The sequence below is a fragment of the Xenia sp. Carnegie-2017 genome, unplaced genomic scaffold (genome assembly GCF_021976095.1).
Source record: "Xenia sp. Carnegie-2017 unplaced genomic scaffold, XeniaSp_v1 HiC_scaffold_23, whole genome shotgun sequence".
Taxonomy (NCBI): Eukaryota; Metazoa; Cnidaria; class Anthozoa; order Malacalcyonacea; family Xeniidae; genus Xenia; species Xenia sp. Carnegie-2017.
The window spans coordinates 2,859,697-2,876,168 of record NW_025813486.1 but is presented as its reverse complement, the minus strand read 5'-3'; the positions used below and the strand labels follow the sequence as shown (position 1 = coordinate 2,876,168).

The window sequence follows — 16,472 nt, the reverse complement described above, 5'->3', positions numbered from 1 at the left end:
AATTCTACCAAAAAAACTCAAAAAATTACATACCTACTTATAATATATTTCCAGTCGACTTAAGTCGTAGGTAAGCTAACTTTTCTAACTCCTTTTGGACATTTTAACTAAGATTTACCCATCTATTCAAGAAAGACAGTTGCACCAAGCTGTTAACAAACAGTCAAAAACACAAGTAATGCGCATGGGATTATGCATTAAGCTTAACAACACATTGACAGTGTAAAGAATGCCGTTTGATATTTATTTCTAATATAGCTAAAGCATTACTTGACAAAATATACGTTATTTTACAGTAGATTTACCTCATTTAAATGTGTGTGTCTATTTCACAAAAACCTGAAGCATTATTTTCAAAATTTTATGCTTACGGTATCGTGGTTGTTTTCGCTGGTTGTTTTTATATACGCAGGAATAGAGATCCGCATTCGGGAGGGAGCGAATGTTAAAAATTTTTCTCAAAGTGGAAGTTTTGACAACCAAAATCCGCCATTACCGCCATGTTTTTGACCACGGGGTCCAGGCCCCTTTGCCCCTCCAGGTCTTTTAGAGCTCAATGGTCTGTACCAGTGAACTCCATATATATATATCTGGAACATTGAACAAAATATAACTGGAAGGCTACCTTCGCCCGGAAATTTGAAGCCTAAGTCGACAGTATCGTTCCCAGTCTTTCCACGCTTGTGATAAACACGACCAAAACAAAATATGTCAGTGTTTTAGTCATTTTGACAGCGGATTTTGCAAAAACTATGAAAAAAAACTGGAAGTAAATTGCAAAAAATGTAAATTTTCCAGGTCATTTATAGTAAGTTTGATTACGGTAATAGATCAATCAAGCAATCGTGCCTTTTTTGAAAAAAAAAACAAACTTAACAAGCCTCGACAAATGCGATTTTGACATCTTGCAAATTTGCATGGTATTGTTTTAAAAATTTCTTAAAAAACGTTAAACCAATAATGACATTAACATAACAGAACGTTAGCAAAATTATGTTTTAAAGTAATATTTACGAAGAAAAACAAGTATAGCTTCTTCTCACCCCAGTCCTTTTTTTAACGTTAGAGCGTATATTTCCTTGATTTTGCAAACAAAAGTTATTTTTCACTGCATAATTGTCGTCTTTAGGACAAAGATAAGTATTCAGGATTGTTCAGTAAACATGCCACTTACATGTGTGATAATTGGGTGCAGGAACAGGGCTATTTCTCACCACATAGGTGCAGAAACTGTTGCTTTTCACAGGTAAAATTCCAATACATAAGTTGAAAAATGACATCAAACAAAACTGCAATTTGGAAAGATTAAACATGCTTCAACAAAAATGAAATTTTAATAAAATTCAGTTAAATACTAACATATATAAATTCTATATTTTGACAGTTTAGTCATATACAGTATTTATTTGTTTCGCTGGTCACAATTGCAATAAAATAATACTTTTCACAGTAAAAGTGTAAAGTAGATATAACTGGTATCATATTGTTAGTACAGGGCTTACAACTTTATTTAACTGGACAAGGATTTGTAGTGAAATTACTGGAAGTATAATATTTAAAATACTAGATCATGAATATTTATATGTATTACAGATTTCCCATGAAAAACAAGGCAGCCATAAAATTATGGGAGCATTTTGTTCAACAAGTAAACCATCTTGAAGTACCATGGACAGCAAAAAGTGCACATCGTATATGCAGTGACCATTTTCAACTAACTGACTACATTGTCCCCCCCTCACAAAATGGCAAATGCCGACTAAAAAAGTATGCCATACCATCCATGTCCAATAGCTTGCATGTTCAAAATGTTTCAACTTCTACAACCCACTCAAACGCACTGCTGAATAGACTCGAGCTTTCAAATAAAAGACCTTTTGCAGCTACCTCTGATTCCGTTGATGAAACTTCTCCACCCAAAAAAATCTCCAAAACATCTACAGAAGAAAAAAGAGATTTGTTTAAAAATAAGCTTCAACAAAAAATTCGAAACTTGCAACAACAACTGAGACGCACAAAACAAAAGGTTGAAACCATGGGTGAAGTTGTCAAGATTTTAAAAGATAAGTTGGTGATCAATTCAAAAGAGGCAGAAAGTCTTTTGTCCACTTTCAATGATACTCAGTTGGGATTTTTATACAATATTAGAGATAATTTAAAATGTCCTCGTTCAGGCAGAAGATACTCTGATGAAATCAAAGAATTTGCACTTACTTTATATTTTTATTCTCCAAAAGCTTATAAATATGTTCGATCCATTGTTCCACTACCCAATCCATCTTTGATGAAAAAATGGTCTGCGTCCATGGTTTCATTAAAGATGCATTCCAATCACTATCAAATGAAGTTGCTGCTTCCCCAAATTCCAGAGACTGCTGTTTGGTTATTGATGCAATGTCAATACGAAAACAAACAATATGGAATCCAGAAGATGACCAGTATTCAGGGTTTGTTAATCTTGGAGATACACTCCCTAATCATAAAACAGAGAAATTGGCTTCTGAGGCACTAGTATTTTTATTAGTTGGCACCAGAAGTCATTGGAAATGCCCGTTGGGTACTTTTGGTTGACAAAATCAATGGTAAAGACCAAGCATCATTGGTAATACAATGTCTTGAAAAGGCATCAAAGGCAGGTTTAAAGGTATGGTCTGTAACAGCTGATGGTACTGCTGTAAATCTTCATACATTTGAAAGTCTTGGTTGCAACTTTAACGGTACATATGATGAAATGCGGTCTTCATTTACCCATCCAACTACTGGCGAAGATGTGTTTGTAATTTTGACCCTTGCCATATGTTAAAGCTTGCACGCAATGCACTGGCCCAACTTGGTTCTTTTAAGGATGGCAAGGAAAACATTATAAAGTGGAGTTACATAGAACAACTTCAAAACCTACAAATGGAAGAAGGATTAAACCTAACAAACAAACTTACGAGTAATCACCTTAACTTTCACAAACACAAAATGAATGTGCGACTTGCTGCACAAACATTGAGCTCCTCTGTGGCAAATGCTATTGAGTTTTTAGACAAATCCGCTAAACAACCAAATTTCTCTGGCAGTAATGGGACAGTGACATTTATTCGCATTATCGACCGACTTTTGACATCCTTAATTCCGGAATCCACTGGGTAAGGGTTTTAAGGCACCTCTTCGGCTTTCAAGTCAGGAAACATGGCAAGAAGTGTTATCATCATCAGCAGAATATTTACTATCATTAAAAACCAACACAGCTTCCTCTCAACCAATTTGTACATCTCAGCGCAAAACATTTGTAATTGGGTTTGTTACCTGCATCAAATCCACTATTTCAATGGCAACACAGATGCTCTCTTCATCCATCAATCCATTCAAGTATCTCTTAACCTACAAATATTCACAGGACCATATTGAACTCCTGTTTTCCTGCATTCGCTCAAGAGGTGGATGGAACAACAACCCCAACAGTCTCCAAATGAAGTATGCCCTTCGAAAAATGTTGATGAGAAATGCCATTACTGCATCAAAAAATGCAAACTGTTTGGACTTTACTGGCTGCAACAACCTGATACCACTTTTTCGTACAAGAAAACATTCACCCACATTACATAATCAGTCACAAGAAACTGCTGCCCAAGACACTGACAATAAAATTAATGCAATGGTGCAACATCTCCAAGAAGGCAACAGCGAATTTATTTCGAACGTTATATTTTATATTGCAGGATACATAGTTTCGAAGTTAGTCAACAATTTATCTTGCCCAGAATGCAAACGATGCCTTTGTCCTTTACCAAAATCGTTATCCGTAGATGACCATGATTATACTGCCACAAAATATCATGAAGCTGGAAAAGCGTCAGCTTTCGTCAACTTCGTGAACAACGGTGGTTTACAGATTCCATCCACAGCGGTGTATCGTTGTATAGAGTTCTGCGAACACGTTTTCAAAGCAACGGTGACAGGCAACGACAATCAGCATATTAGTAACAGGGCAAAGTTGAAGAACAGTATGATTATTGCAGTTTGCCAACATTTTAATCTGGAATCGACCTTTCCTCTATTCAGAGATCACGAAGATGGTGTTAACGAGGCTGTTATCGAAGACGATCACAGCACTCAACTGACAAAGCATATCGCAGACAAATATTTCACACTGCGTCTTTTCAACTACGGTAAAAAATATACGAGGGAGATCGTAAATAAAGGCAAAACAAGCGACAGGCACCGACTCAATAAGCTAATCTTGTTTAACAATGAATAAATTTAATGTGTAAACACTTTATGAATACAATGAATAAACACTTACCCATTGGGATTTTACATTTGAAAGTTTTCGCCAATATCCGAGCACAATCCTTTGCCATCGGTAAGCCTTCTGGGTAAAAATTATTTGGTCGGCAAGAAACTTAAATTTCCTGTATTAATATCAAAAGAAAACGCAGCAAAACTAAATAAATTCAGTAATTTTCCTTTCTAAAGCTTGGCCAAAACATGTAGTTTATTCGTTCAGACTCTTTACTCACTCCTTCAAATCACGCATCGCGAGGCCGAACTCGCGTGATTTGACTACCAGAAACGCGTGTCTGGAGGTCAGATCACGCAAAATTTTGGCTTCATTTCGTGTGTTACCGATATATCAGAAGGTAGCCTTCCAGTTATATTTAGTTCAATGATCTGGAATGATAACTACAATACATTTTATAGATATAAATTGAAGCCAAAGTCCTAGTCTCTTGCGCGGTTTGTACGTCAGTTCCAGTCCTTCAAAGTCGAATATTCACGCGGTTTGTACGTCAGTTTCATTCCCCTGAGTACCAAAACATACACGGCCAGTATAAATTTGAATACAAATTGCAAAAGCATAAACATATAAACAACATCACGACAAACAACAAACGAGGCCAACTCTTCGCAAAAGGTTATTTTTTACAGCTGAAACTTTACTACAGTGAGTTCGTTGTAACTTACAACTTGTAACGAGGAAAAACCAACTGAAAATTACACTGTATGCTAATAAGACAATACAATAAGAAAATATGACGATCAAATTGTCAAGCAAAAATTTTTCTTACATCGGAAGGTAAATTTTCAAACGGTGTCGGACAGTGTTTGTCTTTTTTTTGTCATTTCAGTGGATTTAAAGATATGTTTTTCCGAAGAAAAAAGAAACTTGAATATCTAGTTTCATAAAAACTATTGAGTCTATAACTCGCATTTTTACTTTTTACAGAGCGATTGTATTTCTCATCAATTTTGATAGTGCTTGAAATACTAAATGGTTGTCATCTCGATATCAGCAATTGAATATCCTTAAAGACTTTGATATGTTTTAAAGGAAAACCGCAGCGTAAAAGCAGATCGACTAAGTTCACCTCACCCTGCTTCTCGATTTATCACTTTGATTCACTTTCCGTGAACCTTTTCATTCCAAAAATTTCGTTATTTTTACGCTCTGATCAAGATCCGAACTCTACCATTATCAAGGGACAAATGATTCAAAAAAATTAAAATGAACACGCGAGAGATTAGAGCCTGACGTGTGATGACGAATGATGACGACAAATATTTTTTTGGCTTCAATTTTTGGCTTCGGTTATCATTCCAGTTATTCAAATGTCGAGTTCACTGGTCTGTACTAGGATGGAGCAAAACTTAAATTCTTCCACTGACCGTAAAAAAAAGTAGCTGGAATAACTGGACTGTTATTGCTTTTGCAAACTTTTAGCCATATTATTCGTCAAGAAAACCCGTCAACACAACCGTGAATGGTAAACCGTAGGGCTTCAGCTTATCGTATCCATCTACATGCCAGGTTGCATTTGGTCCATCAGATGCGTAAGTTCGCGGAAGCAACTTTCTACCTTCACGGAGTGCCGATGCTTCTGGGTCGACTTCTTTTTAAGGATTCTCATAACTGTGTCTCGAGGAACTGTTATATTGTAACTTGTTCTTAACTTATTCCACATACCCCTGTAACCAAGAGTCGATGATGATCCCTTAATTTCGTTCTCAATGATTTGCCGAACGGTGTCTACTGAGACAGCTTGGTCCACTTTTTGCAAGCCGTATGACTGAAGCCTTCGCTTTAATGTTCTGATCGACATTGAAATATCATGGTATTGGAACAAGAACAAAGTTATCGTGTTCCAATCATAACCACATATTCCCTTCTTATGCAACACAAAAAAGGTATCCTGTCATTATAGATGCTTTTGAAGAATATAGGTAACTGCATGTAGTTCAATGATTTATTACACTGCTGTACTAGGTATGAATTGCTGGGAAAGTTGCAGTAGTCTAAGAGTTGCAGTAGTCTAGTAGAAAGTTTTATAGCCTAAGAATCTCATCTTAAGAGATGTATTTAATTGGAGAAAATCAAAATGCTAAAGTTTATGATGGGAAAGGATTTTTCCTCAAGTATTAGTATATTGCACTGTATTTTGTTTATGTCGTTTGTTTAAGAGTGCATAATTGCTTTCTTTGTGTCATTGTTTTCTTTAGAATTTACAGACATAAACTAAACATGTTGAGCTGTGAAACTTTGTACCAAAGTGAGTATATTTGTATTACTTGTTTAACAAGAAAAATTAGGAAAAAGAACATTAGCAATGCTATCTCAAACACCTTTTTGACTGCATCATTGAACTCAAATACATTGCATGATTTTATCCTTCATCATTTTATTATTTGATTTTTTTTCATTTTCTACCACATAGTTTTTATTTTCAATAAATTTTTGCCATGGGCTTTTGGAAATAAAACTCTTGTATACTTTTTTGTTTGTTACATATTGATATTTATAAGAATGTCATGGTTTTCTTGCTGGGAATGCTCTTTGATCAATGAGTCACTACAAAGCTCTTGATGAAACAGCAATCTTTGGACGAGGCTGTTGACATGAATTTCCTAAAAAATTCTTAAATTTGAAACATGGAGATAGGTCTGTTACAAACATTTTTGTCTATTTTTACCTAAATGTTCTTGGTTTGAAAGAGGTGGTTAGGATGCATGCATTTGATGGTATAAATTTATTTTTTTCAGTTGGTTTGCTACTTTCAATGCTTTGTGCAAGTGCTGAAGCTTTTTGCATACATGTGGTTGCATTATTTAAAAAAATATCCTACATATTTTATAGATTGAGCTATGCAGTTTATGTTCTCCAAAAATTAGAGAAAGATAATGCTGATAATCCTGCACTCAAAATAAACATATTGTATGATGTTGCATGCATGTTGGTGAAACACTTACAGGCATTATTCAATTGACAATAGTTGCTTTGTTACCTGTTTCCTTAGTCAATAACTTTCCCTCAACACTTTTTTCCTTTGAAAAGGTATTCTTTCACATGTTTTTCTTTATTTTGTTTGTTACAAAAAGAATTTGGACTATCCGATTGTTGACATTTTTCAATTTTCAATTCCAATTTTTCACTGCTATGGGCATGTTGGACGATGCCAAGTTGTTATTGTTTTTATTTTTCAAACGTATAAACAGATGGTGATACCTGGGTTTTTATGCTATCATAACTAATGGTATTGTAGATGATAAATGATGAAAATTCAATAATTGTTTACTAAATCTTTCTTGTTAAAGGTGAAATTTAGTCACCGTCGTTAAGAAGGATTTGGCCTAACTGACGGTGAGATGTTGGAGAGATTGTGGGCTTACATTCGCAAATTTAGCAGAATGACTAAAGAAATGCGTCCAAGTCACAGAGTTGATGTACTCAGTGATGCTCTTTTACATTATGGAAAGAAAACGAAGATTAATTTAGGTATAGCTAGTTTTTCTTTCTTTGTTTGAACATATACATAGCTAAAATGTCATCATATTATGTAATAGCAGATATGAATTAAATTTTGTTTTTTATGGCAATTTGCTGATGGCAAGGATGAAGCGAGCTGTTGATGTGAAAGAAACTGCAAAATTAGATATTGAAAAGTTATGCAGGTGCGTTCCGTGTGAGTATATGTTTGTATTTGCTGTGTGATTATATTTGACTCCGATTTTGGATGTGAACTATTTACGACTCACATGAAAGCAGTAGATTTTCTTTTTTTCATTATCTAAAGCTCACAGGATTTCAATAGATGGTATTCGTGAGTGGATGAAGGACGAATCGACTTTTTTGGTCGTGAAGTTGAGACTGGTTAGTAATTGAGAAACAATGGCTTGTAGCTAAGGAACAGATTTCACACATAATTATTGATGCTCATTATGTGGAAATGTTTTACCCACAGAAAACTTTTTTAACAAATATACGTAAATCTTCAACAACTTACAGAAGAAGAAGATTGGAAATGCAAGTACGTTATATACCTGGTCTTGTACGCTGATCTTTACCATCGATCGAATGGTTGCACTGATCCAAGTGAACTGACGGTTCGATTTAATCAGATGAAAAAGTATGTTCGAAAAGTTAAACTTTTTTCTAGAGATATTAAAGTCTTAAACAGTGTGAATTTAGAAAAATGAATTGGGAAAATTTTGAAGCTATGAATGTACGTCGTAACATTGTGAATAATAAGTTGGAATATCGAACAACAAATTATTTCTTGTTTTTATACGTACGTACAAGTAGAGATGTATATGCAACTGGCAGGTGCTTGTCAGACCGTGCCTTATATTTGTAATGCAGTTGAAGATCATGGAAAGGAAAAACTCAATTTCTGCAAGCTGGCAAAATACAGACTCAGAGTACGAAAATGCAAAACGCGAGGTTGCGTCTAGGAAAGAAAAACGTGTTTTGTCTCGAATGAGGAAAAATGTTGCTGAAAGATGGTTTCTCCTAAATCTTAAGTCTAAATAATGTGGTAACTATACGTTTCTCATAAATGTTCCATACAACTTGCAATGTTTGTAAATTACTTTACATGTTGCCTTCTATGTAATGTTCTCTGTATGTTTGTAAATGTTTCTGTATGTTTGTTCTGTTTTTCAGATGGTCAAGCGTTGGCATCCAGAGTTTCGAAGCAAATTACTCGAGTAACAAAGGATGTCAATAAAGATATCGCAGCTTATAACGAGGCGAAACAATCACATTCTAATCATTCACATACCGCATTAACATTTCATGCTGTCAAAGATCCTGATAATGATTTTTGGTGTGAATATCTAGCTGCACCCACTGATGAAGATTGTTCAGTTCCATTTACTGTTAAACGGAAGGCTATAGATTTATGACATTTGCTTGACTGATCCAAGGAAGAGCAAATCCTGTTGAAGTCAGAAATGGAAAATACGTGGAGTCACTACTTTCAGCAGCACGGCAAGATTACTGACTTTTTGAATAGTTTTATTAACCATGAAAACGCACTTCATGTTGAATATGGTAAAGCGATATTTTTACACACGACTATGAAAACGCCAACGATGATGTATAACAGGGTTGTGCAGTCACTTCAAGCTCTTAAAAATCCTTTGATTAGAAAATCAATTTACGTAAAGGGCACTTGAAAAGTTGTTACGAAATCAAAATCAAAGAAAGCCAAGGGTTAGTGTTGGTTGGGTTAGTGTTCTGGTTAAAACAGTTCTTTTAAGAACTATTACATTGGTATTATCACCATTCACCATGGTATTTGCTATTTTGAAATCCATCTTTAAGTTTGTCACCACGACAAAGTCTCTGTGTACTGTTTCTAAACTAAAGACTGTACGATTATGTATAGCAGACCCTTGATCTAGGAGACCCTTGATATAGGGCTAACCTCTGGGTTTCCTTTTTCTTAATAATGATGTATTTACATGTTGTTCTGAAATAAAGTATTGTATGTATAATATCCATAGATTTTGCTTTATAGAAAAAGAAAATATTATAAAAAATGTATACTAACCAACGTACGTAGGCGGCATAATATACATGATAAAAAAAGGGTTTCTTATTCCTTCTCGATGATTGGGTACACAGCATGGTGAGACTACAATACAATTTCAATAATGTGTAACCGTACATCCTGTTCCCAAGTGCAGGAGTCACCTTTCTTCTATGGTGATAAACGGGAGGGCACATTGCTAATAGTGGTAAAGGAATTTTGGTGTGTGGTATGAAAACTTTTTAATCAGTCAAATAATGATGGGTAATAGCCACCTAACGTACGTACGCTGGGTAATAAAAGTGTTTAAATAAGCTTTTTGTTGAATAAATACTTTTTGAACTGTCATATGTAACTTTTTGGTAGTTATACAATGTAGTATATGATGAAAATTGATGTTATATATACATGGTAATAGCCGCCCAACGTACGTACGCTGGATAATAAAAGTGTTGAAATAAGCTTTTTGTTGAATAAATACTTTTTGAACAGGCATATGTAACTTTTTGGTAGTTACACAATCTAGTATATGATGAAAATTGATGTTATATATACATGGGTAATAGCCACCCAACGTACGTACGCTGGATAATAAAAGTGTTGAAAAAGTTGAGGTTTTTTGAATAAATACTTTTTGTCCATCAAAACACATATGAAACAACTGTTATGATAGCTAAATAGCTAATGTAGTTTATAGCGTTCCATGGTGGTGAAAAGATTTACTTGTGTTTTCGAGGTAACTATTTTGATTTATAGATAACTTTGATATGAAATATATCTATAAATTGGCCCAACTTAGTCAACAGTTCAATTAATCGTTAACTTGTCTCTGTATGACATACTTTTTTTCTACGTCTTGTAGTTGTCTTGAGCAAATAATCTCTACTATCTGTTTACACAAAATAATGGATTACTATTTAACAACTATTAAAAAATAATAATTCTCAATTGGAAGCAGTAGCATGCCTGAAACTATAAGGAAACGACCTTATGCAAAGTTTGGCCTAATGTATTACTACATGTATTTAAGACGAAACAAGTTAAAATCTGGGAAAGAGACACATCCTTATTGTCAGTATTGTAACTGAACTATTGCTATGTAGACGAAAGAACAACATTTGAGTAAAGGCTTTTTATCAGAAAGTATTTCCCTCCTAAAAAAAGCAGTAAGTTGAATTGATAACAGCAACCTTCATATCAACTATGACTATTTCTACAAACAAGACAGAGAAATAAACAAATACATTTTCAAGCAGAAATTTAAAGATATATAGCAAAGCAAAGATGTTTCATGAAAGAAATCATAACAAAGAGAAAGAGCTAGATGCACTAGCAATTAGCTTTTTGACTGAATTATACAAGCTTTTAGAAACTTGACAAAAAATTCTACAACAGACTAAAACTACTAACCTGAAACCTCTATTATCTCTGCAGGAAATTTCCTCGACTTGCCGTTTCCCTTTGTTTTTCCATCGCCCCACATGACTAACGTTTTGAATCCTTTAAGTTCATCTTTGTCTTTCGACATATTTTCATCCTCAAAAATGATGTTAGAATATGGAATGATATCCCATGTATTTTCGTTGTAAAAATTCACCAATGCAAACGCCATATTTTCGAATATTATCGCTGAAAAAGCTTTTTTATTTCTTAACGTATCTTTGCAACAAGCAACATGTTATTCAGATTAAAGATCATGGAATCGGGTAAAGATTAAGGATTTCAAAATACCAGTCCCAGTCTCCCAACGCTCTCGTCTAAATCTAAACAGAATAGTTTGAAACAATATTGAAACAAAGCAAAGAAAAGATTTTTGTTTTTATAAGTTGAGGTAAGCCTGGTGTTTTCCGCGTTTCAAAAACCCATGTTAAGCGTTCATGAAAATACCCTGAAGTAAACATTAAAAATGGCTAGTGAAAATACGGTCAAATTAGGCGAGAAATACGAAGCAGTTATGGTTCTCAGTGGAGTGGGCGATGCTCTAAGTTATAAGAATGGTTTGTGGGAATTCTGTTACAGTGGTACTCAAATTCATGAAGAACTAGAAAAACTCGGAGGACTTGATAAAATTGACATTAAAGGATGGAGGGTTAGTGACGACACTGTACTACACATTGCTACAACGGAAGAGTTATTGAGGATTATGGCTACAAAGTACAAGAAGACATGTGCTGAGGATATGTGAGAAAGAGCTCCTGGCTGACCACAACAAAGGCATGTTTCATGTTACGACCTCTAGAGGAAAAAAGTTGCATTATACCATTTAATGAACGAGGTGGAGGATGTGGTGTAGCTATGATATCATAGATATAATAGAACTAGATTGCTGACGAGTGGGACGTGATATAAGACTTATTAAGACGGCAGCGTGACATTTATGATAAATACAAGATGGCGCGGGAACCGGGCAAAAAACTTGGGGCTACTATTAGCCAATTGTTGTTTTTTGCAGTTTACTACGTTTCAGAGTTTTCAAACTCCTCCAATCAAGTTTTATTTGAAACAAAGGGTTATTAATAATGTTTTGAAGCCATATTGGACAATTATTATTGGAATACGTGCGAAAATATCGCTTGCAAAATGTTGTGTAAATTGGTCGTTTGGTTGTCTCGAGGCGTTTGTCTACCAAAATAAACGGATTTCGTCTGCTTTAGCTCCCATACTGGTTCGTCCACGTTGAAATACATCATATTGAATACATACAAAAAGATGGGAAAATTAATCTTCATATTTTTTACATAAATTTCACTTCAAGATGCTATTCGTTCTTTCATTCTTCAATTATGTGTAAGCACTTAACAGACACAGTCTTAATGGTTTCCAAAAAGGATGAGTTTTGTCAGCTTTTGTCGCTTAGATGGCGCTCCTTTACAAACTATTCTCTCGGAGTAGAGTTTGGAGAACTGGTGTACAAATATTTTACTGTACACGTATGTAACTGAAAACTGTAACTGAACGGCAATTTTCTTTACACGTAAAATTTCATGCATTGAATGGTGAAATATCCCTAAGTTTTTGTCTTCTTTACTTATCTTTGTACATAGGTGTCATAAAATGAACCAACTGAGCAGTATGATACAGTTTTTGTCTCGCAAGTCATTAGTTGTATGTTAACAATGTGATGCAAATTAGACATTCTTAGTTAAAATTGTATTGGCATTGTAGAAGAAAAACAAATAATAATATTAACATGATAATAATAATAATATATCATACCTACTATATCTATGTATGATATACATGTGTATAGATTTGATGTTTCCTTGTGAGGATCAAATTGAAATGTTAATTGAAATCGCTGTTGAAAGTGGAAGGATGACTCATAATCACTCCACAGGTACTCACCTTTCATAATAAAGCAACGATTTCAGATCATGTCTCAATTATCAACTCACTAATGTCTAGTGTTTTGTCTATCAACAAGTGTTGCTAAGTATACAGTTTACTAGGTTTTCCTGTTATCTGTATTTCTTTTCATTTCGACAAACATTTATAGTAATTTAGCTTTTCAATCTTTTTGCTTTTCTTAGATGTTTAATCTTCAACTCTTCCTTCGATTACTTACTTGATCAAGCCATGACCATGAATGTTTTATATCCTTTTCACTAATATCAATTTATAAATGAAATAAAAGGTTAGTAAGGTTTGCAACTTTGCATAAAACTATGCAATCCATCATTTTCCTCAACCACATCTCAAATGCCTCCATCCTTCTAACATATCTCACTTTTAATGACCATATCTTTGATGCATCTTTTTTATCGCTTTTCCACATTTCTAAATTTCTGTCTTCTAAAAACTGTTTGAAATGCCATTGCTTTTCTTGCTTTAATATCTTCACTACTACAGCCATTGAATCCATAATCCATATCAAAATGTTGCTATTATGTAAATAGGGTCATCATAATGTGACCTAAAATCAGCAGTCTTTAAAGATAATGATTTTAATTATAGTTTATCTTGGGGCTGTTACTGCAGCTTTATTTACAGCCTATGCTATACAGAAGATACCTCCAAAAAATGGGGAGCAGAACTTTTAAGTGTTTTACCCAAAGTTTGGGAATACATTGAAAAGGTTGGTAGTGATGTAGAAGAAAACAAGAAGTCTTGGGGCTACTTTAAAAATAGTTGGGAGTCATATCTTGAACTACGGGGATTAACCAATGCAAGCAGTGAACGAAAGTTTACAGTGACATGTAACATACCTGAACATGATGCTTTTTATAAATCTGTGAGTTATGCAGGTTGGGGTGGGTCCAGTGGTCATGATGCACCAATGATTGCTTACGATGCTTTGATGATGGCAAAAGATTCCTGGTTTCATTTGTGTTCTTGTTCTATGTTTCATGGTGGAGATAGTGACAGTACAGGAAAATTCGCTGCAGCATGGTGGGGGTGGTATGTATGGTATGAAAGGTGTACCCCTTGGAAATTATAAGAAACTGGAATATAGTCATAGGCATATGGAGCTGGGTAAAAAATTACTGAATGTATCGAAAAAATGAAAAAATAACTGGATGATTTTTATCTAACATAATCTATGTCATAAAATTCAATCATCCCAATATACTTTAATCTTTTTGTGAATCATACAATAAAAATTACTACGTGGTTATAACATAAAAACAATTTACTTTAGAAATAAAGTCTGAAGGAAAATGTCAGATTCAGGGCATGTGCAGTTCTAAGTTCTACTTAAGATGATTCCTCGGCTGTAGAGCAAGTTTTATTGACTAGATATCAGTGAAACTATACATAGAAAGGACCGTTACATCTTTAGGCTCATTTTACCTCACAAAATGCAACATGCAAACGTTTAGTTCAGTACCAAAAATACCTTCTGAGGGAGAGGGGAGTTGACTTGACAGGTGGAAGCCTTGCTCCTAAGGTCTATGTGTTAAAAATAGGCTTAACATAATTTGGAAGGTACAATTTTCTTTGAAACACGTAGCTACCAAAGTGTTACTATAAAGCTTTGTCATATTCCCGAGTTTCATAATACATCACAACTAGATTTTTTAAAAGACCTGGCGACATCAACCTGACTAGTTCCTAACGTTTTTTTGCGAATTTCCTTAGCTTTTTCGTAAAACTCTAAAGCTTTGTCGTAGTTTCCAGTTTCATTATACACAATACCAAGATTGTTTAAAGACGCAGCGACACCAACATGATTTGGACCTAACGATTGTTTTCGAATTGCCAGAGCTTTTTCATGAAAATCTATAGCTTTGTCGTAGTTACCAGTATCATTATACACATTACCAAGATTGTTTAAAGACACAGCGACATCAACATGATTTGGACCTAACGATTGTTTTCGAATTTCCAGAGCTTTTTCATGAAACTCTATAGCTTTGTCGTATTTTCCAGTTTCTTCAAAAACATTACCAAGATTGTTTAAAGACTTAGCGACATCAACATGATTTGGACCTAACGATTGTTTTCGAATTTCCAGACCTTTTTCATGAAACTCTATAGCTTTGTCGTAGTTTCCAGTTTTTTCAAACACCATACCAAGATTGTTTAAAGACGAAGCGACATCAACATGAATTGGACCTAACCATTGTTTTCGAATTTCAAGAGCTTTTTCATGAAATTCTATAGCTTTGTTGTAGTTTCCAGTTTTATGTAACATCACACCAATAGTGTTTAACGACCCAGAGACATCAACATGATTTGGATCTAACGATTGTTTTCGAATTGCCAGAGCCTTTTCACAAAGCTCTATAGCTTTGTCATAGTTTCCAGTTTTGAAATACACAGTACCAAGACTGTTTAAAGACGTAGCAACATCAACATGATTTGGACCTAACGATTGTTTTCGAATTGTCAGAGCTTTTTCATGAAAATCTATAGCTTTGTCGTAGTTTCCAGTTTCATTATACACACTACCAAGATTGTTTAAAGACGCAGCGACACCAACATGATTTGGACCTAATGATTGTTTTTTAATTTTTAGAGCTTTTTCATGAAACTCTATAGCTTTGTCGTAGTTTCCAGTTTTATGTAACGTCACACCAAGACAGTTTAAAGACACAGCGACATCAACATGATTTGGATCTAACGATTGTTTTCGAATTGCCAGAGACTTTTCACAAAGCTCTATAGCTTTGTCGTAGTTTCCAGTTTTGAAATACACAGTACCAAGACTGTTTAAAGACGTAGAAACATCAACATGATTTGGACCTAACGATTGTTTTTTAATTTCCAGAGCTTTTTCATGAAACTCTATAGCTTTGTCGTAGTTTCCAGTTTCATTATACACTACACCAAGATTGTTTAAAGACGCAGCGACACCAACATGATTTGGACCTAACGATTGTTTTTTAATTTCCAGAGCTTTTTCATGAAACTCTATAGCTTTGTCGTAGTTTCCAGTTTCATTATACACTACACCAAGATTGTTAAAAGACCCAGCGACATCAACATGATTTGGACCTAACGATTGTTTTCGAATTTCCAGAGCTTTTTCATGAAACCCTATAGCTTTGTCGTAGTTTCCAGTTTTATGTAACATCACACCAAGATAGTTTAAAGACCCAGCGACCTCAACATGATTTGGATCTAGCGATTGTTTTCGAATTGCCAGAGACTTTTCACAAAGCTCTATAGCTTTGTCGTAGTTTCCAGTTTTTAAATACACAGTACCAAGACTGTTTAAAGACGTAGCAACAT

The 16,472-nt window shown here is 34.6% G+C and overlaps 1 protein-coding gene and 3 long non-coding RNA genes across 4 annotated transcripts in view; 1 reads left to right on the top strand and 3 right to left on the bottom strand.

Moving 5' to 3' along the window:
* Positions 1-11,431, bottom strand: part of LOC124448063 — a 49,724-nt gene extending 38,293 nt beyond the window's left edge. The window contains exon 1 of the mRNA XM_046999075.1: positions 11,208-11,431. Within this exon, the coding sequence (XP_046855031.1) occupies positions 11,208-11,409 (202 nt within the window). The 5' untranslated portion in view covers positions 11,410-11,431. The remainder of the gene's footprint in view (positions 1-11,207) is intronic.
* On the bottom strand, positions 1,320-2,308 carry LOC124448869. The gene is made up of 2 exons (XR_006949287.1): positions 2,215-2,308; positions 1,320-1,937 (listed from the first exon to the last, which is right to left on the bottom strand). It is a non-coding gene; the product is annotated as an uncharacterized LOC124448869 (long non-coding RNA).
* On the top strand, positions 7,917-8,339 carry LOC124448875. The gene is made up of 3 exons (XR_006949294.1): positions 7,917-7,946; positions 8,058-8,134; positions 8,270-8,339. It is a non-coding gene; the product is annotated as an uncharacterized LOC124448875 (long non-coding RNA).
* On the bottom strand, positions 9,006-9,753 carry LOC124448884. The gene is made up of 2 exons (XR_006949304.1): positions 9,302-9,753; positions 9,006-9,201 (listed from the first exon to the last, which is right to left on the bottom strand). It is a non-coding gene; the product is annotated as an uncharacterized LOC124448884 (long non-coding RNA).
* Positions 11,432-16,472: the final 5,041 nt, after the last annotated feature.